The 25,296-nt window shown below is 41.3% G+C and overlaps 2 protein-coding genes across 2 annotated transcripts in view; both read left to right on the forward strand.

The window, feature by feature from the left end:
* The window catches only part of TRIP4 (thyroid hormone receptor interactor 4), a 54,542-nt gene extending 36,282 nt beyond the window's left edge, over positions 1-18,260 (forward strand). Inside the window, exons 12-13 of the mRNA XM_058541822.1 lie at positions 10,698-10,800; positions 17,957-18,260. Of these exons, the coding sequence (XP_058397805.1) occupies positions 10,698-10,800; positions 17,957-18,024 (171 nt within the window). The 3' untranslated portion in view covers positions 18,025-18,260. The remainder of the gene's footprint in view (positions 1-10,697; positions 10,801-17,956) is intronic.
* Positions 18,261-23,846: 5,586 nt separating this feature from the next.
* The window catches only part of ZNF609 (zinc finger protein 609), a 206,430-nt gene continuing 204,980 nt past the window's right edge, over positions 23,847-25,296 (forward strand). Inside the window, exon 1 of the mRNA XM_058541821.1 lies at positions 23,847-23,925. The gene's annotated coding sequence lies outside the window, so the exon portion shown is untranslated. The remainder of the gene's footprint in view (positions 23,926-25,296) is intronic.

The following is a 25,296-nucleotide window of genomic DNA, read 5'->3' on the forward strand; positions in this document are numbered from 1 at the left end:
CTTTTCTCCATTGTATGTTCTTAGCTCTTTTGTCAAAGATTAGCTGTCCATAGATGTGTGGTTTTATTTCTGAGTTCTCAATCTGTTCCATTGATTTATGTGTCTGTTTTTGTGCCAGTACCATGCTGTTTTGATTACTGTAACTTTGTAGTATATTTTGAAGTCAGGGATTGTGATGCCTCTAGCTTTGTTCTTTTTTCTTGGGATTGCTTTGGCTATTTGGGGTCTTTTGTTGTTCCATATAAATTTTAGGATTCTTGTTCTATTTCCGTGAAGAATGTCATTGGGATTCTGATTAGGACTGCATTGAATCTGTAGATTGCTTTAGGTAATATAGACATTTTAACAATGTTTATTCTTCCAATCCATAAGCATGGAATAGCTTTCCATTTCTTTATGTCTTCTTTGATTTCTTTCAATAATATGTCTTATAGTTTTTAGGGTTTAGATCTTTCACTTCCTTCATTAACTTTATTCCTAGATATTTTATTCTTTTTGTTGTGATTCTAAATGGGATTGTATTCTTGACTTCTCTTTCTGTTAGTTCATTGTTAGTGTATAGAAATGCAACTGATTTTTGTAAGTTGATTTTTTACCCTACAACTTTGCTGTAGTTGTTGATTATTTCTAATAGTTTTCTGGTGGATTCTTTAGAGTTTTCTATATATAGAGTCCATGTACATTTTTTAATAATCCAAGAAGTATTATGCTTTCTCTTGTACTTATCCTGAAGAGAGGAGGGGAATAATAACACTTTTCTCTGCAATTATGTAAATTCGTTAATGCTTAGCTTTTCAACTGAAAATGGACATATAATTCTTAGGATTTTCTTAAGTATTTATTCATCAATAAATGCCTATCCTAAATCAGACACTGTTTTAGACACTAAAAGAAACAAAAAGAGGAATCAGCCATGGATTCTGTCCTCAGAATGTTTGAAAGACCACTAATAAAAAGCAAAGGTAACTGTCTTAAGAGAAGTAAAGTCTGACTCTGAGGAATGTAAAGGAGGGAAGGGTTGCTTCCAGCTGGGAGGGATCCCAAAAGACTTTATTAAGAAGATGGCTTTTGAATTAGCCTTGAAAGATGGTAATAATAAAATCTATCACTTTTTGATCAGTTATGTGCCAGGCCTATTATGTATGTTATTTTCTAATCTTCACAACAACTCCAAGCAAGGTATCATTACGCCTTTTTTAGAGATGAGAGAACTTAAGACTGAGACAGTTAAAATAACTTGCGTAGTATTAGTCAGTAAATGGTGGAATTGGAATTGCTGTTCAAATCTTTCTACTTAGATGGTAGAAAAGCATATTCCAAGGAGAAGGAGTAATGTGAGGTGGGAAGTTATGGACCTGTGTGGAGAGTAATAGCAAACCAGTTTGTTGAGAGAAGAGTATGAGTGAAGAGGGACAAGCAGGAAATAAAAATGGAAAGGTATGTTGTGGTCAGACGGTAGATAACTTTGAATGAAAGGCTACAGAGGTAAGATTTTTTCTGTAGTCTGTTGTGGGATGGGGGAGGCATGTTTTGGAGGTGATCAGAGCATTGCTTGAGGAAAACCAATCTGGTAGTAATATGGAAAATCGATTGCAATGAAGAGACTGAAGGTGGGAAGACTTGTGAGAAGGCAGTTGTCATCCAGGGTAGAGATGTTTTAAAAAATCTGTTTTAGGATAATGCCAGTGGAATTAGACAAGACGGGGACAGATGCAAGCGGTTTTATGTAGGTGGAATCAATCACTTAACGTGACATCTTTATTTTACCTGTAAGTAATCCAGGCTTACAGAGAGAAAGGATATGCTTGATGTAGAAGGAATCTGTAGTAGACTTGCTATCTTCTTGCAATCTGTTCAAGGCTTCTTGTTTTGTCATCTAGTCTACTGTATGACAAGTGGCAAATTATCTCCTACTTTAAGATTTTAGGACTCAATATTATATAATCATATATTCAGCAAGTATTTGTTGACCATCTGTCATGTGCCGGGCACTGTGCTAAAGACTAAGGATCCAGAGTTTTAACAAGGTACTCCATTCCCTTTAGATCTTTTTTTTTTTTCCACTTGAAGAAGCTTGTCCCTGAGCTAACGTCCTTGCCAACCTCCCTCCACTCTGTTTGTTGGTCACCACCACAGAATGGCTTGACGAGTGGTGTGTACGTCTGCACCCGGTATCTGAACCCCGGGCCGCCGAAGCAGAGCAGACAAACTCAACCACTACGCCACTGGGCCGGCCCCTCCCACTAGATCTTTAAGTCTACTAGAAGAGACTGAGACAAGAAAAGCCAACCATAATAATTATCATATGAACAAAGAAATGCACAAAGGAAGGAACCCAACTCCTAACTCAGCTTGGCTGGAGGCAGGATGGGGAGGGTTAAGGAAACTTCTAAAAATGGTGAGTCCTGAAGAAAGCAGAATTCATATCTTTCTCAATATACTAACCTAAATCATGTCTCCATGCTCTTGTCCACTAGGAGAGTTCCTATTCATCCTTTAAAATCGCTCAGTTGTCACTCTTTTCTGTAGTCTTCCCTGACCTCAGCCCATTTCCTCCCTGACAGGATTAATCACTTCCTTCTCTGGGCTACTGTGTTTATATTTCTATTATTGCATTTTTCACTTTTTTAAAATATAATTATATGTTCATATGTAGTTCCTTTAGGTCATCATCTATGTCTTAGTCATCTTTTTATCTCCAGTGTCCTAGCATATAGCCTGCTATATGCTACATAGTAGGTGCTCAGTAAATGGTGGTGACAGTAAGTGGAGAGGCAGGCAATGGTCAATATATGAAAAGCTTTAAATGCCATGTGAAGGAATTTGAATTGTATTCTGAAGGCAACCATCTAAGTGATATAATGAGATGTGCATTTTAGAAAGATTGTCCTGGCAGTAGTAGGAAGGATGGATGGGGCAGGCCTGAAAACAAGGAGTTGATTTAGGAAATTATCATGATTGCCCAGGTGAGGCATGACGAAGGACTGCAACAATGCTCTGGCAGTTGAGTTGGACAGAAAGGAACAGATGATTGAAATATTTAGGAGGTAAAGTTGGTGATTTGATTATTTGAAGGGCGAGAGAAAGAGAGAAGTCTAGGATAAACTTGGGTTTCTGGCTGTGGTGGGTGAGTGAATGGTAGTACCATTAGTCCAGATGGGGTATACAAAAGAAGAGAATTTTCTTTTAAGGTAAATGACTTTTTTAAAATAAATGAGCTGTGACAAAGTAAACCTATATTGTAGCAGTAAAGGAGAAATGTTCTGTAGTATGTGATCACCATACAAAAATCAATTTTTCTATGATTTTTCATTTGGACAGTTTAAAATATTTTAATCTGTTTTTGTTCTAAAAGACAAATGTTATTTGATAAAGAGGTACTGTTGATATTAATAATGCCATATTGCTTGATAAAGATCTTACCTTGATATGTCAACTGATGTCAAAGGATTCTCTGAGCTCTGCCTCGGAACAGTTATTCTCAGTTGAGTCAGCCATTGGGAGATAAAATCTAAAACTGACCGAGTCCTTAACGCAAGAGGAGTCTTAGAATTCTTAGGTATTAGTCCCAGAGTAGACTTCGGTGGTTAAGGACTTTACAATGTAGTATGTTTAAGAGCAATATTCTCTTGGTTCTCGCTAACTTAAGGCAGAGTGAAAGCCTGCTAAATGAAAATTAAGACCCAAAATAATTGTTGTGAATGGGTGATTCACATTTAGGTTTTGAAGAGTCAGGGCAGAAAATCTATGAGGTTAATTTCAGAGAAAATATACTTGCTTGGGTTCTTGTGTGTGTGGAGGTTCCAGCACAGGATTCCAAAGGGCACAGAAAGCCACAGTGGAAATTTTAATGTGAGTAGGTTGGAACCTGGAAACCAATACGATGTGGCTTCAACCAGATCATCTTCCACAAATGGCTCTAAGACCCATAAGCTGCATATCACTCATCCCTTATTCTTTTCACCTGGAGCAAATAGGAATTGTCTCTGTAGCAGTGAGCTGTAACCCCCTGTCTTTGATACGGGGCACATGATTTGAATTGGGTACTGGTACATGGGAATTCAGCTACCCCACTTTGGGCCAGCTGGCATGATCTTTATCGAACTCCAGTCAAATATACACTAGTCATCTGGTTAAAGTGTCATGATCAGGGGCTGGCCCAGTGGCGTAGCGGTTAAGTGCGCACCTTGAACTGCTGGCGGCCCGGGTTCAGATCCCAGGCACGCACCGATGCACCGCTTGTCAAGCCATGCTGTGGCGGCATCCCACATAAAGTGAAGGAAGGTGGGCACGGATGTTAGCTCAGGGCCAGTCTTCCTCAGCAAAAAAAAAAAAAAAAAAGGAGGAGGATTGGCATGGATGTTAGCTCAGGGCTGATCTTCCTCAAAAAAAAAAAAAGTATCATGATCAATATGTTACTCTGATGTGAGAAAATGTTTATCCTTCAGTATAGTGGGCCTGAGGTGCTAGTTTGTCTGTGAACACCTTGAATTGCTTGGAAGGAAAATGTAAATGAGAACTATTTATCAGAGAACACAGTTACTTTCAGGATATGCTTCTTTGGATCTGTTGTGCCTGTGGCCTTTTTATCAGACTCATTTCCTTCTCTCTTTCTGAGTATTATCACCTCAATCTTCTTGGAGTTGGTTTTCAGCTAACTAGATTTCAGAGCCTGATTTCATGTCCTATCTAGTTCCCCAAATTTCAAACCAAGAACACCTACAGCAAATATATGTTCTTTGTCAATGAGTTCCTTGTTAACTGTTTGCTTTAGCTGTTAGTCCTCTGGAGATACGTATAAGATTTATAGGTCATCTGGGAATTTGTTGTGAAGAGTATCATCGTTTAGGAGTTACTGATCATTTCAGTACAAGGACTAATGGAAGCTTGCAGGGTTGGTGAAAATGCCCACTTGGCTCTGAATCAGCAGTGGTTGCCAAACACTACTAAACCTTTTTTTCTCTTATGAAAATGACAAAAGAAATGTTTTCTAGATGACTGGTAAACAATTTCCCTCTGGAGAGGAGAAGAAAATGGCCGTTTAGTAGTTAATTACCTGTTATGTTAGACAGCTATGAAACTTATGAGGCATGAAAGAAGAGCAGGCCCACTTTTCCTTGCTCGTCAGACTGGAAACCAGGTGATAGGAGTCATGTTGTCGTAAGGCAAGAACAGCAGCAACTTCCTGAGGAGTCTGTTACTGAATGTGAATGGTTGCTTTGAGTTGCTTGATCTTATAACCCACATTCCCTAACCTGTCTATTGTGCAGTCTCAGTGACCCTTAATCTAGCATCCTCTCTAAAGTGGATATGACATCCAGAGTTGATCCACCTTCTTTACAAATATGAGCCTCCCTTCTCTTAATTTACTCTTTCTCTGGGTCAGCTGCATTCTAGTTTTTTGACTCTCAGACCAAAAATCCCTTTCTTGTGAGTTTCTGACTTGTTAGTTGTTACTGTGGTCTGTAGTGTCCAGGCCTGGGTTGCAAAGATTATGCCTTTTTTGGAGATACTGAGGCTCTGCCAAGATGACTTCGCTTTAATACATTTTACTGTGAAAAATAATCTCTTTCTCCAATGCATAGGCCTTACTTTTCTTTATTCCTTTTAGGCTGCTTTGCTCTTTAGCTCTGTTTCTCGTAAGCCTCCTAAAGTTAGTGACAGAGCTTGGGAAAAGGGATATTCACGTGAAACTTGGATTTAGAGTCAGTTGGGAAAGTTGATTTTAATGTTTATCTTTATCGTGAAGCATGAATGGGTCCAAGGAACCTCTTGTTATATAATTTAATTTATCCATCATTTTTGCCATTATTTAGCATTTGCTTACTCTGTTAATATATGTCAGGGTAATTTTTATTAAACATAAGGCCTACTGGCCACTTGCTGTGACACAAAAATTCTAATTTAGCTTGAGGGATAACAGATTATAGAGTAGCACCTGCTTTTACCCAGCTTTATAGTACTAAGAGTGTCCAGTTCCCAGCGTGTGTGTATTCAGCATGATTAAGATAACCCATTGCACAACTTGGTAAATTCATTGTTATTTCATTCAACAAATATTTATCAGTTGCCTGCTATGTACCAGGCGTGATTCTAGGTGCTGAGAACAAAACCAGACAAAAATCCTTGGCTTCATGGGGCTTTCATCCTAGTAAAGGGAGGCCAAATTAAAAAACTTAAGTAAATTATATAGTATCATATGATAGTAAGTGCTATAGAAAAAAAATTAAGTAGGAGAGGAGGATTAAGAGTGCCAGGTTTGTGAGGAGATTAGTGCTCTGATGTTAAATAGAATGATCAGGGAAGACGCACTATGAAGTTGAAATTTAAAGTCCTGAAGGAAGAGAAAGAGGAAGCCCTGTGGTTATCTGGAGGAGAAAGCATTCCAGGAAGAGGAAAGAGTGCAAAGACCCAGAGGCAGGAACAACAAGGAAGCCAGTGTGGCTGCAGTGGAGTGAAAGTGGGGGAATAGTAGTAGGAAAAGGCGTCAGAAAAGAAATCGGGGGCTAAATTGTCTACGGACCTATAGGTCATGGTGAGGAGTTAGGCTTTTATTCTGACTGTGATGAACTGCCATTGGAGAGTTTTAAACAGAAGAGTGACACGGTCTGATATTTTTTAAAAAATAGCTCTGGCTGCTGTGTTGATAATAGACAAAAGGGAGGTTAAGGGCAGAAACAGAGAGACCAGTTAGGAGGTTATTGTGGTAATCCAAGGAAACATTATGATGGCTTGGACCAGGGAAGTAGCCATGGAGGTCTTAAGAAGTGGTGAGATACTGGATATCTTTTGAAGGTAGAGTTGACAGGATTTCCCAGTGGGTTGGTTGTAGGGTTTTTGGCCTGAACAACTGGAGGGATTTATTTTAAAATGGTACGAATAAGAGAGGAGGAGGTTTGGAAAGGAAATCCAAGACCTTGATTTTTTTTTTTGATTTTATTTTTATTGTAAAATATACATAACATAATGGTAAAATATACATAACATAAAACTTATGATTTTATTTTATTTTATTTATTTATTTTTTGTGAGGAAGATTAGCCCTGAGCTAACATCCGTCACCAATCCTCCTCTCTTTGCTGAGGAAGACTGACCCTGAGCTAACATCTGTGCCCATCTTCCTCCACTTTATATGGGATGCCATCACAGCATGGCTTGACAAGCGGTGCATCGGTGTGCGCCAGAATCCGAACCCCAGCCACCAGCAGCGGAGCGCGCACACTTAGCCGCTACTTACCATTTTAACCATTTTTAAGTGTACAGTTCAGTGGCATTAAGTACATTCACAGTGTTGTGCATCCATGACCACTATCCATCTCCAGAACTTTTTCATCATGCCAAATAGAAACTCTGTACCCATTAAATAATAACTCCTTCTTTTCATCATCCCAAATAGAAACTCTGTACCCATTAAATAATAACTCCTTCTTTCTCTTCCCCCCAGCCCCAGGTAACCTACTTTCTGTCTCTATGAATTTGCCTATTCTAAGTACCTCATATAACTAGAATCATACACCATTTGTCTGTGTATGGTTTATTTCACATAGCATAATTTTTCAGGCTTCATCCATGTTGTAGCATGTATCAGAATTTCATTCCTTTCTAAGGCTGAATAAAATTCCATTGTATGTATATACCACATTTTGTTTATCCATTCACCTATTGATGGACATTTGGATTGTGGAAACTGTTGGCAATTGTGAATAATACTGCTATGAACATGGGTGTACGAGTGTCTGTTTGAGTCCCTGCTTTCAATTCTTTTGGGTATGTACCTAGAAGTGGAATTGCTGGATCACATGGTAATTTTGTTTAACTTTTTGAAGAACCGCCGGACTATTTTCCAGAACAGCTGCACCATTTTACATTTGCACTAGCAATGCATGATGATTCCAGTTTCTTCTCATCCTTACCAACACTTGTTATTTTCCATGTTTTTTATTTTTGCTTTGTAATAGCCATCCTAGTGAGTATGAAGTGGTATCTCTCTCTCTCTCTCTCTCTCTCTCTTTTTTTTTTTTTTGCTGAGGAAGATTGGCCCTGAGCTAACATCTATGCCAGTCTTTTCTCTATTTTGTATGTGGGTTGCCGCCACAGCATGGCTTGATGAGTGATATAGGTCCACACCTGTGATCCGAACCCGCAAACCTGGGCCAGCAAAGCGGAGTGTGCTGAACTTAACCACTACACCACAGCACCAGCCCCTCATTGTGGTTTTAATTTGCATTTCCAGGACCTTATTTTTTTCTAGTTTTATTGAGATATAAGTGAAATATAACACTGTATTAGTTTAAGGTATACCACATACTGATTTGCTATGTGTATATATTGTGAAATGATTACCACAACAAGTTTAGTTAACATCCATCACCTCACATAGTTACAAATCCAGGACCTTATTTTTTAACTCTGAGACTGCAGGAAATCACCAAGGTTGTGAATGCAGGGAGAGAAGAGGTCTGAGACCTGACCCCTGAAACACTCCAACATTTAAATGATGGGGAGGTGAGGAGCAGTCAGTAAAAGAGCAAAACTAGGAAGAGAATGGTATCCTGGAAGCCAGGTGAGGAATGTGTTCAAGAAGGAGGGAGAGAGAAATTCTGTCAAGTTCTACAAATAGATAAATTGAGAACTGAGAATCGACTATTTGATTTAGTAACATGGAAGTGAATGATGACCTTTACAAGAATAGTTTTGTTGGAGTGATGGGACTGAAAGCCTGTTTATAGTGAATTCAAGAAAGAATAGAAGGAGAGGAATTTGAGGCAGGGAGTATAGATAATTCATTTAATGAATTTTGTTATGAAGGAAATCTGAGAAATGGGGCAGTAGCTGGAGGAGAATGTGGTATCTAGAGAGTTTTTGTTTCATGAAAGACATTACAGAAAGTATGTTTGTTAGTGGCATCGATCCATTAGAGAGAAAACATTTATTGATGTGGAAGGAAGAGGAGAGAATGGTTGAAATGGCTTTTAGTTTTGGAAAAGCAGAGCTGTGAAGTCCTGGCAGCACTGTCCTCTGGCTTGACACTCTCTAAGACACAGGGAAGAGAGACCAGAAAAATTTAAGAGATCTTAATTGTGACTGCTACTGTTTTTGCCTCTGTAGAATTAGGTTTAAAGATCTTGATAGCAGCCTCTGGTTTTATTCGTGCCAAAGCACCTCACAGTAATGGCTGGACCCTGCTTCTCTTTGTTCTAAAGATCCAGGGGATAAGGAAAGAAGAGGGTTTACCCTCTCATCTTTTTTTTTTTTTAAAATATTTATTTATTTATTTATTTTAGTGTGTGTGTGTGAGGAAGATCAGCCCTGAGCTAACATCCGTGCCCATCTTTCTCTACTTTATATGGGATGCCGCAGCATGGCCTGACAAGCAGTGCATCGGTGCACGCCCGGGATCCGAACCCGGGCTGCCAGCAGCGGAGCTCGCGCACTTAACCACTATGCCACGGGGCTGGCCCCCTACCCTCTCATCTTTAGTTTTTCTTTTCTACCATGAACATTTTGACCCTGCCTGTGAATATAATTGTGGCTGATACTTGATATTAAGCTATGTTTTATCAAAGTACATGCCACCCCTGTCCCACACTGAAAGCCATGGTATGTGGGCGGGACTGAAAGCTGCTAAAAATTTCTTCTGCTTTCTTCACAGCATTATTTACCACCTAGGTCAAAGTGGTCAGTAAAGAAGTTTAATTGTTTATACTTGCACTAGTTACAGAGAAATTTGCATTTTCTTATTTATTTTACTGAAACCTCCATTTTTGCTTTAGAGCCTTATATCTTTAGAGGACACATCTTAGCATATGAATAAGATTGGAAAATAACTTCATACTTTTGATGGTAGTTACTAGGAGAAAGGCTCCTCTGGTAATGAAATCTGACTTATTGTCATAGTCAGCCTGTGAATCATATTTGTCAAACATGCTAAACACAAGACATCCCAAGGTAGGAAATAATGAAACACCAAATCAGTTGGGCATTGCTAGAGAGCACTTTCTGCCAAACCCCTGTTCCTTAAATTGGAATTGTGTGGCCAACAGTCTTACTCTAGGTTCTGTGTCTGTCTTTGCAGAAGGAATAAAAGTCCTAAGTATTCACACAGATTTGTTTTGTGATAAGAGATCCAAAGGAGGTATCTAAATAATTTTCAGAATTGGTCTACCAGTTACCTTTTCACCCTCAGTAAGTCTGGAATGCATCTAGCAAAACAGCTTTTGCATGTTCATACCTCTCAGAATGAATCATCTTCCTTCCCTTTAGTGAGAGAAGGGCTCTGTTGACTGTTTCTGGCAGAATTTCCACAAATGTTCTATTTTTCTTAAGTCTTAACCTTGGGGATGCCAGATGTTCCTGAAGGAGACCCCTGAATCTCATAACTCACAGTCACTTGTATTAAAAGAGCAGTCAGTTCTGATTCTTTTGGGAAGATGTCAGGTATCCTTTTTTTAAGAAGTTGTTTCCATCATAGGAAGTCAGAAATGTCAGGCAATAGACTGTGTAAGAATACTATGCTAACGGCCTGGGGAAAGGTGAATGTTTGTTCTTGCTTGTTGAGCATAATCCTCTTTACCTGATTGTGAAATGGAGAGTACTATCATCAGAATGTTAAGGTGAAATCTGGGACATCCTTTGATCTCCTTGAAATTCAAAATTTGTCTCAACTATCCTGAACTTTTTATTTTTATATTTTACAGTATCCAGACATGAGTCAAGAATCTGATTCTCCATTTGTTTTCATCTGCACAAATCCACAGGAAATGATTGTGAAGTTTCCTATAAAAGGAAATCCAAAAATCTGTAAGTCACAGGCTTTGATGGCCTAATTTTCTTTTTTCCTTTTTGTCTTACATCTCATTTGTTTAACTTTTTAAAAATCTTCTTTTTTTACCCTGTTCTATGGCATCTCAAATGTTGAAGGATTAATATAATTATATTTATTGATTACTTTAATGTTAGGTTAACTACACTGTAGCCTTTCCAAAGTGTACCTCGATCCACAATTATCAACATGCTAGTGTTACTCTAAACTTCATTTAGGACCCTATTACATTTATTTTATTTATTTTTTTTTAAGATTTTATTTATTTATTTTTTTACCCCCCAAAGCCCCAGTAGATAGTTGTATGTCATAGCGGCACATCCTTCTAGTTGCTGTATGTGGGACACGGCCTCAGCATGGCCGGAGAAGCGGTGCGTCGGTGTGCGCCCGGGATCCGAACGTGGGCCGCCAGCAGCGGAGCGCACACACTTAACCGCTAAGCCATGGGGCCAGCCCATGGACCCTATTACATTTAAAACCCTATTTGTCAGCCAAAAGAGTATGCTTTGCTCTACTTTCTGCTCGTTAAAGGAGGCAGTAAGCAAATGCCAGTGGCAACTTTGTCATTTATCCATTATTCCTCAGTATTCAATCCAAGAATAAGACAACTTTTTTTTGAGGATGATTGGTCCTGAGCTAACATCTGTTGCCAGTTTACCTCTTTTTCTTTTTTCTCCCCAAAGCCCCAGTATATAGTTGTAGGTCCTTCCAGTTCTTCTCCGTGGGACGACACCTCAGCATGGCTTTGATGAGCGGTGGGTAGGTCCATGGCCCAGGTTCCAAACCAGCTAATCCTGGGCTGCCTGAGCAGAACGCGCAAACTTAACTGCTATGCCACCAGGCTGGCCCCAAGACTTAACTTTTTTTTTTTAATATAGTTTTTATTGTGAAATATTTTTTGTGTGTGTGTGAGGAAGATCAGCTGTGAGCTAACATCCATGCCAATCCTCCTCTTTTTGCTGAGGAAGACCGACCCTGAGCTAACATCTATTGCCAATCCTCCTCCTTTTTTTTCCCTTTTTCTCCCCAAAGCCCCAGTAGATAGTTGTATGTCATAGTTGCACATCCTTCTAGATGCTGTATGTGGGACGCCACCTCAGCATGGCCGGACAAGTGGTGCATCGGTGTGTGCCCGGGATCCGAACCCGGCTCTGCCAGCAGCGGAGCTAGTGCACCCAACTGCTAAGCCACGGGGCTGGCCCCAAGACTTAACTTTTTAGGTGTATATATTTGAGCGTCTATTTTAGAGGCACCAATTCCCACTATTCCCTTGATTCCCTTTGTTCCTAGAGGTCTGCCCTCCCCTCTTGCTTTCCATCCTCTTTTTGAAACTTCTTCATGATTTCTTTTTCTGTAACTTTTGCTTTTATGTATTTGTGATTATAGTACCCTCTAAATATTCACTTCTTAGGAAGTGCTTGTTGACTTTGCTCTTTTAACTTCCAACTCTTCTTCAACTTCCAACTTCTTTTCCTCTGTCTAGTCCCACAGCAGCCTCTTCTATTTCAAAGCAATCTCAAGAAACATATGGTGGTGTCCTCCCTGCCTAACCTCCTTTTAAAAACAACATCAACAACTCTCCTATTTGTTCATGTCAGTTACTGTTTTGTGCCTCTGTAACATTGCTTTTCCATTGTGTGAATGGTTGATTCTGGGGCATGCATTGTCTTCAACTGTGAACAACTCTACCTTACCCTGTACCTTGGGGACCAACTAGCCTTTTTATAAATCTGTTCGTAGAGAAGTACTTCTCAAACTGTAATGTAGATGAAAATCACCTAAGGAGCTATTAAAACACAGGTTCCTGGGCCCTCTCCCAAGTGATACTGATGCTGTTGGTCAGCTGACTACACTTTGAGTAACTGTTTTTGATCACAAAATGAAATGCTTGGAGTATGGATTTAGATTAATGTATATTAACTAGAAAGTTCAGGCAACCCTCATGATATATGAGACATATAGTCCTACAAATCAGAAAATCTGAACATAAGTTGCCCTTGACTTACAAATCATTCACTTAAGACTGTACCCCAGCTAGTAGCTGAGTGGCCCTGGAAAATCTTTTTCCTTTCTCTCCACTGTTGAGCATTTAAAATCGCCCTTTTCTTTTCCCTCTTTTTTGGTTGTGGAATCTACTCCTTCCACTCTGTTCCATTCTTACCTTACTCTAGGCACTGATAGCAACACTGGTGGTAGGAGGAAAATGTGGTAGGTCTTCTCTCCCAGACCCATTGCTACTTGATTTTTAGTCTCAGTTACCTTTTCTTAGCTTCCTCCCCTATCTTGGTTTTCATCTGCTGCTTAAGCTCCTGTGAGAAAATGTTCTGTGTAAACAGAGTTTAGATGTTTCTCTGACATGTTTTACTTCAGTACTTTCTCTACCAAGAGACTCACCTTGATTTATCTCCATCAGGTTTAACAGGGGTGGAGGAAGTGATGCTCTTAGGAGAAAGCTTTAATAACCTGTCTTTTCCCCATTGTTTCTGTTAGTTAAAAGCTTTAAAAAGCCAAAATGGGCTGTATGCTTGTTTCAGGGACAGCAGGGCTGGAGAAAAATTGTGAGAGTGCAGCTTCTTCCATGGTAGACCAGACAAGTAAAACTGATCAGAAACAGTAGGTAGAAAATTAAAAAAAAAAAAAAAGGAACGAATAGGTTGACTAATCCCTGTCTTTCAGAAAAAAATTTCTATTGAGAGGGAGCCAACCTACCTGAGGATTTAGTCTAGTATGAAGTTATAAAGTTTCTATTCCCTATAGCTCCTCATTCCTTTATCCTTCATTCCTCCTTACCATCTCTAAACACCTTACACTCTGCCAGAACTTCCTTTCCTTAGGCTATAGGGGCCACCTCCAGTAGTTTACAGCTGGAAAAGTTTTTAATCCCACTGGCACAGGGGAAGGTACATACTTTGCTCGTAATTTGGAATGCTTCACATTTTCTTCTAGATATATTGTTACGTGAAGTGGTTAAGTTGCGAGGTATTAAGAATATTAACACTCCAATTATAGCCCTCTGGCTTAAATAATTTTTTTCTGTGAAATGGCTTAGGAACCCAGCCACCTTTTATAGATTAGTTCTATAAGAAATATATTCCAAGTTCCAAACTTCTGACTTGCAAATAAAGTTTTAGAATACAACCCATTTAGGCCGGCCCGGTGGCTTAGCGGTTAAGTGCGTGTGCTCCGCTACTGCCGGCCTGGGGTTCGGATCCTGGGCGCGCACCGACGCACCACTTCTCCGGCCGTGCTGAGGCCACGTCCCACATACAGCAGCTAGAAGGATGTGCAACTATGACATACATCTACTGGGGCTTTGGGGAAGAAAAAAAAGGAGGAGGATTGGCAATAGATGTTAGCTCAGAGCCAGTCTTCCTCAGGAAAAAAAAAAAAAGGAGGATTAGCATGGATGTTAGCTCAGGGCTGATCTCCCTCACAAAAAAAAAAAAAAAATACAACCCATTTACATGTTGTATCACTTGTATATGTGTAAATATATGCCTTAAATTGAAGGTATATATTTTGATTTATGTTTTTGGACACGTAAACTTGACCTGGGGATAATTATGTTTCTTGAAATTGAAATAATTTAGAAAAGAGCAATGTGCAATATGATATCACTTGTCTATGTGTCTGCTCAAATTAAGAAATGCAAAAACATTAAGTATAGTAGACTATGTAGGTTGAATGCTCAAAGAGATAAAGGAAATCTTTTTACTTTAAATGAACTACATGCTCTATAAACTCATGCAAATACTGCCTTATATCTTATGCAAAGCATGTGAAAATCCCTATGAGAGTTATATCAATTGATGATAAATACTTTTTCCCCTTTTAACTTTTTACCCATCTGCTTCACATGCATTTGATTTTCTTTTATGCACCATGATTGAGGATGTGGTTTAACACTGCAATGCTATAGGTACTAAATGTAAAAATATTGAGGAAATACAGAAACTAAGTGTTATCACTGCTTTTAAGAGAGTGTACCGTATGTTACTGTAGTTAACTCTCCACATCCCAAGTCTTGAAAGACCAGGCTGAACTCAGAGTTCAGAGTTCCTGCAATCTGAGGACAGCTATGATGACTGCTTCTTCGTGCAAGAAGCCTCAGTCCCTTGTCATCATTGCCTGCCCACAGCTGGCCCAAGAATTGTCATTATTGGTAGTCACTGTCATAGATGTTAGAGAGGCAAAGAAGTCCTTACTTGTAAGGAGCTCACAGATTGCTGGTACGCATGGTTTTCTTAGGAAGCCTAGGGGATGAAAGAATTTCTGAATCCCTGGGAATTACCTGGAAATCCTTCATCCTCTATATCTCCTTCCTCTTATCAGTTTTCTGTTTTATGACATCATCATTGAAACCAGTGATGAGTTTGCCTAACATTGAGTGCTTTGCTCAGATGAGTTGATCTTACCTGAGCTATTTTCATTTGAGGGCTTTTACAGTTAGACTGGAGTTTTCTGAAAATTATTCTTGGAATATTCTTATACAGTAAAGCTTTGAGAGTGTAACAGAGGTGTCTCTTTTTTTATTAATTTGAGGAATCTGAAATAAATATAGTTAAAAGACTTGCCTAGAGTTATATGGTAAATTAAAAGTAAAACTGAGACCATAACTAAGAAACAACTCCCAGGCCTCAGCATAAATAATATGACTACTCTTACTTTTTCAGAGAACTTTGAGTTTATGAAGCACTTTAACATATGTATATTATTTTAATTAGTTATTTGATTAAATGACAGTGTATATAAAATACTTAGTACAGTGCTTGGTATATAGGAAGCACTTAATGTTAGCTAAATCCTCTTAACAAGTTAAGTTAGTTGGAATTTTTTCCTCCTTTCATTTTATAGTTGAGTAAACCAGTTTACAGAAGTTGTATTTTTTTTTTTTAAAGATTTTATTTATTTATTTTTTCCCCCCAAAGCCCCAGTGGATAGTTGTATGTCATAGCTGCACATCATTCTAGTTGCTGTATGTGGGACGCGGCCTCAGCATGGCGGGAGAAGTGGTGCGCACCCGGGATCCGAACCCGAACTGCCAGCAGCGGAGTGCGTGCACTTAACCGCTAAGCCAGGGGGCCGGCCCCAGAAGTTGTATTTTGCTCAAGTCTTTCTGCCTCTAGGTTTCCTGTTCTTTTCATTTTATCAGGTTGCCTCAGAAACAAATTATTCCGATTTACATTTCATTTTTAGGGTACAGTATCATAGAGCTGAAAGGGGCCTCCAATACTGTGTAGTCCAGTTTTCTCTTAGCATTGAAAAAGTTGAGGACAAGAGTGATTAGGTGACTTCCTTAGGTTATACAACTAGGTAGTCTCAGGACTAAAACTGGGACCTGTGTCTTCTAACTTATTCAATCCAGAGAACTAGAAGTCTGGTGTCCTAAATGGAATTCTAAATTCTGTCCTAGCTCGTCCTAAAAACGTGAATGAGATGCATTACTTCTTTGTACCTCTGGTTACCACCACCTTTACAATCTGATCAGATATCTGCTCTTTTCAGTTACTTAGTAGTACCTATAATGTAAAGGTTTTGAAATTTGTAGTGTCTGCCTTCTTTGTTTAATTCATTTGATGAAAACATTTATTGAGCACCTACCATTTGGCAGTCACTATGGTAGTGTTAGGGATACAAAGGCAAATTTGCCTTGGAATAGGGCTCTTTGCCAGATTACTGGCACATGTTTGGATTTCCAGCCAGGCAGCCTAGGGGATGAAAGAACTCCTAAATCACTGGGAATACTCTGTGCTCTAAAGTCAAAATTAAAATCAACATCATTGTGACTGTTGTGGACAGCATTCAGGGTATCACTTAGTGATGGTTTCTGAGGAAGCCCAGAAAAGGAAGTAATGTTATTCCAGAGGCAGGTGTAGCCCTAGAGAGATTAGGAAGAAAAGAAAAATTTAAGAAAACAGGGAAACTTGTTAGGTTGAGGTTATTTTTTTCACGTTCTCCTGGTGCAGTATTTAGGACATATATTTTTATCATAGTTGGACAAATGAGGATATTGAAGTCTGGAGAGACTGAATGACTTGCCCGAGGTTGTACAGCTAGTTAATACCAGACAAGGGTGGACTAGAACCTGAGTCTCCTGACTTCTAGTCCAGTGCTCTTTCTCTTACACCTGATTGCTGCAACAAATGAAAATGACAATATATGAGTGGCAGTGGGTGTAGGTGTGGGCCTGTAGTACACCTGGCTGTCGTTGAAGGGAGGCTCCTTGTTTTATTTATTTTTCTTTTTTTTAGTGCTGAGGCTGAACTGAACTGTTTCTACTTCCAGTGTCAGTATGGCTCTTGCCTTAAATGAGACTTTTTGTGGAGGAAAGCAACCTGCGAGCTCATTCTCATTCTCAGGCCAGACAGACAGGAACTCTGTTAAGATTCTCTTCATGAGATGGATGGCTCCTAAGGCTGCTACCACTGAACCAAACTCTACCCTGGTAGAGCTGAGGAGTCAGAGGTCACAGACCACATCATTAGGGTGAAGTACCTCTCATTAGGGTCACCTGAGACAGGAAGGTTGCTTGTTTTCTAACTTGAACACTTAGAAGAGTCATACAGCCTATGACCTTTGCCCTTCTTAGCTGGTGATAGGGGCCCTTTGTCAGTAAAGCATTCATGTGGATTCTACTCCAAGTGTTTCAGGTCACTCCCCATATTAAGTCTGAGGCAGCAAAGGGGTGAGTTGAACTGCTTTTCTCGCTGTGAGGGAGGTTCATGCATTATGCTCAGCCAGTTAACAGGTCAGAGGAATGGGTTTCCCACTGTGTGAAATGCCTTCCTTTATTATTTGTGAGTATTCTTAAAAAAACTTGCCTTAGCATCAGACACCCTGGAAAACATGATATTTCTTTTCTAGCAGCTACAAAATTAGAAATATTAACTTCTTAGATTCTTTAGGCGAATAATCATTGTGTTTCTGTGTGCACATTTGTGTGTCCCTATACAGTGTTCCCACTGCTTCCTCATTCTTACAGAATGAAACTCTGAAGTTCGAAAGTGTCTGAGTCCTGAACCAAGATAATTGAGTGTGACAGCAACACAGTAACCAGAAGACCTGGGAGGCCACAAAAGATTTGCATTGCAAATATAAAAAATAAATAATGAGGCTTCTTTTTCTCCCTTACAGGGAAACTGGATTCCAAGATCCATCAAGGAGCAAAGAAGGGGTTAATGAAGCAGAATAAAGCTGTCTGACCCAGGAGAAAAGGAACTAAACAGCATAGTGGAGTTTTGTGTACTAAAATTGCTATCCACTCGTCCTTTGGAGTTGAAGCAGTAGAAATCTAAAAGCTTGGCATCAGGCTGGAATCTCTCAGAATTTAAACTCTTACCAAAATCTGTATATTTTTCTTGAAGAGTGGGATTCTTACTTTATGTGGTGGGTCAAAATCTTTGAATACATTATTTATAAAAACCTATTTTAAAAATTCTGTCTTTGACATTTTTCTCAGAATGGTATCAGAAGAGAAAGGAACAAGTTGGAAATCACTTTCCTCTCTGAGGCTTGGGTTTGTGGTTAGGAAAATTCTTAATCTAGGTTAATGATTTTTTGAGGGACCACTTGAATTTTAAAGCTTCTTTTCAAAGTGATAGCCTGGTGGAGTATTAAGATGTTTGAGGAATCCTGTGTTTAATACAAACCTGTAATGGGACAAAAAGGCTTTTAACAAGTTTTCTGCTCCAGTCCAACATCTCTTGAAGTGAACAGTCTTCAAAAGCTGAATAACCTTCATTGGCAGATTTTTTTGGAAGGGATAACCTGAAGAGGTGCTGCCACTTTGTTCTTTGGGTTGAGACGTTAGGACATAAGAGGATCAGACTGGGAAGAGATGGAGCCACCTGCTAAAGCAGCATGAAACTGCCCTATTTATTTTGTTGGTATTGCAAAAGCAACACTTGGATGGGGCAATTAGAAACAAACTGAAAAATAAAATCCCTTCAGTAAATGCATCCAAATGCTGAAACCAAACCCTTTAAACCATCCACACCCCAGGAAGCTATGAGCTTTGGAAAAATGGGAGGTTAGTTTGAAATGAGATTTTTACTAGTCAGTCTGGCCCCACTTAGTGAACCATTTTTTTTCTGAGGCTGCTCAGAAGAGCTGTCAGAATCTCAGTTGCTGGCATCCTCAGGAAATTCATGGTCTTAAATGTGTTGTATGTTCTGCTTTTTATAAAGCAGCACCACCACACTGGGGAAGTTGGATTCCCTCCAGCAGTTGTGTGCACGACTTAAAAAAGAGAGCACAAGTGAGAGGAAAAAAGTGCCCTGTGTTATGAAAAAGATTAATTTCCCCTTTCTTTAATCCTTCATATTCAGTGTTATTTGCATTGAAATGCCTCCACTCATTATGCATTGATGTTCACTCAGCTGTGAACCCTGCTTGTTTCATAGCTCTAGGCACTGGTTTTGTAGGGCCTGATCACTCTGGAGTCCCAGGGAAAACCCACCTGGTTCTTGTTCTGGTGATGCAAACATGCAGTATTCTCCTTCTTTTCCTGCTCAACTTCTGTAGAGAAAGTGGAAAGAACAGCTAATGGCACTTCTTTAGGAAAAAATAAGTCTCTTTTTGGCCTCCTGTAGACTTTAGTACGATTAATGAAGCCACACTGGGTTCGATTAATGAAGCCACACTGGGTTCACCGTGCAGTTAATAGTTTACCAAGCAGTGGCACCTTGAATTTGGTGCTGGAATTGTCTGGTTTTTTTAATACCAAAATAAAACTGAAAGGCAGGAGGTGAAGAGTCTAGGGAGCAAAAAAAAAAAAAAAAAACGTTTATCTGCCTTTTTCTTTGAACAATAGCCTGAGCAGAGAGGAGTCTGGATTGATTTTTCCACGTGGATAGGTTGTGTGCATGCCTCAAGAAGAACATCAGGAGCTGCAAGAGTTCAGGTTATGCAACCATTTTGTGTGCTGTGATAAGAAAGTTTACAAGAACTTTACAAGTTTACAAGAACCCACTTCAGCGTCCAGAATATGCAGCTGGAGCCACATGAGTAAATGGCAGACTAACTTGGAAACTTCTCCTTTTCATGGTTAGACTGTGAAAGCCTGTCTTTAGTTCACGTGGTAGTGGTATAAGGTCTCTCTTTTATTTGCAGAGACACTGAGGAGGAAGTGTGGGAGAGACTTGGCGGTAGATGGCCCTCAGTTGCTCAGTGATGAATAGCATAATTTAAGGCCTAGTGGAAAATCTTAGCAGCCTGAGTACAAACTCGCCCAGGAATAGCCTTTCAGTACTTTACAACACTTTGCACTGACCCTGTAACTCTGGGACAGCTTGGCCTGAGGGAAGTTTCACGTTTCTGAGCTGGTTTTCTTTTGCAGCATAAATATCTGCGCCCCCTTTTGGATGGGTGGGTTCAGTGGCTCTCAATATGTATAGTGGCTAAAGGATTCAGTGTTTTTGTTTTTGTTTTTCTAGGCAGGACCCAGTCTGAATTATATAAGCTCAAAGTAGGATATTATGAAACTGGAGACTTTCTCTGTCAGGATTTAGGAGGCTTTGGCCTTGTAGTTAGATGTTTGGAATGGAGTAAGGGGTTTTTTTGCTTGCTGTGTAGCTCACTTGGAGAAAGGACTAGGTGTCCCTTCTTTTTCTTTTTTAAGCTGGAAGTTTGTAGAAACTCATTTTTTCCTAGGGAGTAGGTGTGAAAAATTTAGACTTTAAAGATTACTTTTACAAATAATTACAAAGCTATGGCTTTTATGAGTTATAACCCTTAATCTCTTTCCATTTTAACTACTGTCTCTACTAAAGCCCATTTATATGGATTTCATTTAGTTTGGTAAATTTTTTTTTTAATGGCTTTGCTAGAGCTCTTAGCCAAGATCCAGACAGTATGGGGGTTGTTCTCTTGCCCAGCTAGAAAAGGCCAGTAAAAAAGCAAGTATCTACTAAACAAGAGAAATCAGCTAACTTCAGTTTATTAAGCCTGAGGGGAGGAAAGAAGTCCTGTGATGAAGGATTTCTTTTTCCTTGAGATTCAAATAGCAAATACACATCTGCTGTTCTCAGCTTCTGTGAATGTGTTTGGAAGGAGGTGATCCATATCACAGGCTCCAGCAGCAACAAGGGATCGGCATGTGGAGGGCCTTTCTAGTTCTCTCATGCAGAGAAGAAAGAACATAGCCACAATGCCATCCTCTGACACAAAGGAACTTGTGTAAATGTCTGTCCATTTATGTGTGTGCACATAATGTGGATTAATTCATGGAGTGAAATTTGGTAAACTGACCAGATTTCAGATTTCAGTTGTGACAATGGAGACTCCAGAAAGAAAACCTAATAAATGTTGTACCCTAGCTTGGAGTCAGGTAAATAGGGCTGGGGAGGAGCGGGGGTGGGACAGAGAATCCATAAAGGAGTATGTCACAGGAAGGAGTGTGCGATGTTGGGACAAGGGGCAAAAAATGTCAGTACGGAAGATTTGAGAAGAGTCTAGAGCTGTACTGTCTAATGTGGTAGCCGCTAGCCACATGTAGCTATTTAAATGAAATTAAGAATTCAGTTCTTCAGTCACATTAACCATATTTCAGGTGCTCAAATAGCCACATGTGGCTAGTGACTTCCGAATTAGTGCAAATGTAGAACATTTCCATCATTGCAAAAAGTTCTATTGGACAGTGCTTGTTTGGAGCAGGGGTCAGCACAGGTTTTCTATAAAGGGCCAGATGGCAAATATTTTAGGCTTTACAGGCCATACAGTCTCTGTTACAACTATTCAATTCTGTTGTTGTAGTGCAAATGAATCCATAGATAACACATAAATGAATGAGCATGGCTATGAGCCAATAAAACTTTATTTATGGACACTGAAATTTAAATTTCATATAATTTTCACATCACAAAATATTCTTCTTTTGATTATTTTTCAGCCATCTAAAAATGTAAAAACCATTCTTAGCTCATGGGACATACCAAAACAGGTAGTGAGCCTAATTTGACCTATAGACCATAATTTGCCAACCCCTGGTCTAGAGGAACAGGGAGTCAAAACGTAAGATTCTTTACTGTACAGGATATCAATCACTTGAAAATTTTTAATGTTTCTTCCAGGCTTGAGAAGCTTCTCTGACTAAAAATTGGGGTTCACCGTAGGAACGTTTACTTTCCTTTGTTCCCTATTTTTGCAGCCCAGTCCTCTCCAATGCTCTTCAGTAGGAGATGACTACTCAAGTATTAACCCCTAATTAAGTCACACCTAGGTCTAAAACACTAAACCCTGGGGGCTGGCCCGGTGGCTTAGCAGTTAAGTGCGTGTGCTCCGCTACTGGTGGCCTGGGTTTGGATCCCAGGCGCGCACCGACCCACCACTTGTCCGGCCATGCTGAGGCTGCGTCCCACATACAGCAACTAGCAGGATGTGCAGCTATGACATACAACTATCTACTGGGGCTTTGGGGAGAAAAAGGGAAAAAAAAAAAAAAGGAGGAGGATTGGCAATAGATGTTAGCTCAGGGCCAGTCTTCCTCAGCAAAAAGAGGAGGATTGGCATGGATGTTAGCTCAGGGCTGATCTTCCTCACACACAAAAAAATAAAAATAAAACACTAAACCCTATTTTTTCTCTACCTGTTAAGTAGCTGAATCCTCACTTGTAACATCGCCCAGTACAGATTGGAAGTTTGCTGTCCCCTGGGATCAGTTTTGTCCTTATACTGTCCTAGAACAAGTTGAATATTGGTGGACCAAAGGGAGATTATTCTTCCTAGGCTAGACAGGCTGTGTTCATCTTTAGGCATCAACTCTGCATCCCCACCCGCCTCCTCCCACCCCCTTTTTTATGTGTGTAGATATGGAGAGTAAAAGCATTTTAGTACCTGGCTCTATCCCCAAGTCACTATCTTGACTGGCACTGTTGAAGGATGCCTCAGGATAAGAGAAGAAAGGAAAGATAAAAACTGCAGAGCTAAGATGGTCAAGGATACAGGAAGGAAATAATAGGGGCTAAGACATGGGGAGCCTTGAGAATTAAGATAAATTTCTGTTTGCTATGGAAGGAGGTAGAAGTTTTAGGAAGGAGGTCATGAAGAGTATATGTTTCACAAGTGAGAGGTGGGTAGAAGGGTCATTTAAACGGACTGAATGCCTACTGTGTACTGGATAATGTGCTGGGTAATCAGAGATGAATGGCAGATAAGATAAAAGTTACAGTCGTTAGAATGGTGGTTTGGAGAAGGACAGAATAGGACTTTTAAGATAATAAAAAGCAACAAGATTTGGTGATACAGGATGGTGAGGTGAAAAGGGATGCAGAAGGATTAAAAACGGTTACTTTGGAGAGGAAAACAAGTGGTAATCCTAAAAAAAGAAACTGGAGAATAAAGAATAAAAAATTAGAGGGTTGATATTTTGCTGAACCAAGGGATAAAATGGATGAAACCATCATGAGCTGTGCTTGGTCTTCTGTTCTTTGTGGATGTTCACACGTTCAGACCCCTTATGGCCCTTTCCTCTCCCCACGGTTGAAGGACACCTACAGAATTGGTGTCTTCAGTATTTAAGGAATGATACTTCCCCAGAGACCTCTCTGCGAGGAAGTGTGGTCCAGCGAGAGTTCTTTCCACGAGGAGAGAGCGTTAGGTTCGAGCTCTCCTATCCAGGTTTCTTCGAGTTTATCTCCGTTTTAACCGGCTCGCCGGGTTTTCCAGCATTCCCACAGCTACGACTTGCTAATCCGGGCTCCGTGTGACCGCGCACTCCGACACCCAGGATTTGGCTCCTTCATCCAGGTTCCGGGTTTCCCCCGCGCTCTCCCGCTCCAGACTACACACCAGCCTGGAATCCAGATCCGAGGGCCTGGTAATCCAGTGTCCGGGTCTTCCGGGCGGCCCTGGTTGTCCCGGATCGCGGCGGCGGCGGCGGCGGCGGCGGCGGCGGCGGCTGAGGGACCCGCGGCCCCGGACCCAGCGGCACCAGCCGGGCGGGGCGTAGCGGCGCGGGGAGGGGGCGCAAAGCCGGAGCCGAGGTGGGGTGGGGAGGGGGGAGGGGCCGCAGGAACGGATGGCGGCCTGGGCCCCGTAGCAGCGGCGGCTCTACGGCCCGGGGCCCCGGGCGGGCGGAGGTGGCGGCTCCCGGGACCGGCCGCGCGGTGAGTCCGGAGCTTTGTGTGGAACCGGGCCTCGGGGAGAAGGGAGGCGGCGGCGCTGAAGGGGGCCGGGGCTAAGGGGCGCCGGGGGCAGCGGCGCCTGATGGAGGAAGTGGGGGTTGGGGGTCCGGGGCGGAGCGAGGGGAAGGTGTGTATGGGGGGAGGGGGGTCGTTGCCTGGGTGGGGGGAAGGGGCGTCGAGGGGCGCGAGGTGAAGTTCAAAGCGTGGCCAGGGCCGGTTCAGGCTGAGGGTAGGGGTGCCCGAGAGGGGATTTAGGGTCTGGCTGGGTTGTAGGGACAGGCCAGAGAGTTTCAGAGGCGAGTCTGGTATCTTGAGGGGGCCCAGGGCGACTGGGGCCGGTCAGGGAGTTAGGGGCGTTCAGAGCGAAGGGTTGGGAGCAGGACGTGTGCACAGCCCAGGAGGGGGGAGCAAGGTGGCTGGGAGTGTACAGTAAGTAGGTTGTGGGTGTGTGCTCCTTCCACTCTTCAGGTCACATTTACTCCTGTCCTTTTTTTCAAGATGGAGGGATCCATGGGCCTGGCCTTTAACTGCTATCCTTGTCCCCCCAGGAGGGTTAGTGACCCTGTCCTGTTTGGAAAACCCATGCTGCCCTCTTTTCCCTTTATGTGTAATTACGGTTGGATCATCTCTGTGCTTTGCTCAGATTCTCCTTCCTCCCTCTGGGGTTGAGGAGGAGGAGACACATCTGACCAATTAATGTGTGTTTGTGAAACAGGCAGCAGCAAACAGTCATTTCAGCTTCTAGGAATTAGGCTCACACAGGGTGGAGAGATCAGAGCCCTTCAGGGGGAATATTTCTGAACAAATCACAGATGATTAAATTCTGTAAGAAACAGCTTTCTACCTAAATGAGAGTGTGAAAGATCGGGGAGAAAGCCTGTCGTTTCCAGCCTTGAGTCCAGAGCCCCAGGGGTTGAGGAGAGTCCCCAGTCCCCCACAGGCCTCTCTTTTCTGTGTTAGGCTTTGCTCTGCAGCCTTGAGTTAATTTCACCCCTGCTGCTTTGTCTTGGGGGAGGGAGTGCTGGTTTAGGCTGTTGTGAGGAGATGACTGTTCTGCTGCCACACACAATAGTCGTGTCATTTTATCAGGAGTGCTACCCTAGGGCTGAGAACTGCTGCTGCAGAGATAAACCGGTCCCTCTCACCCGCCTATTGTGTACACAGTGAAGGTCATAGGTTCAAGTCTTGTCTGAGGGCTTTGGATATGCTCCATCTCCCAGGCTCCTCAGTGCCATTTTCTTCCTTTTCTAGGCTGGGGCTTGCCATTGGAGGAGGCCAGACAGAAAGGCTCTTCTTTTTGAGTGAGGAACAATGCAGAGCTCATTGGCACACATTTTTCAGAAGAATAGGGGA

The sequence above is a fragment of the Diceros bicornis genome, chromosome 5, assembly GCF_020826845.1.
Source record: "Diceros bicornis minor isolate mBicDic1 chromosome 5, mDicBic1.mat.cur, whole genome shotgun sequence".
Classification (NCBI taxonomy): domain Eukaryota; kingdom Metazoa; phylum Chordata; class Mammalia; order Perissodactyla; family Rhinocerotidae; genus Diceros; species Diceros bicornis.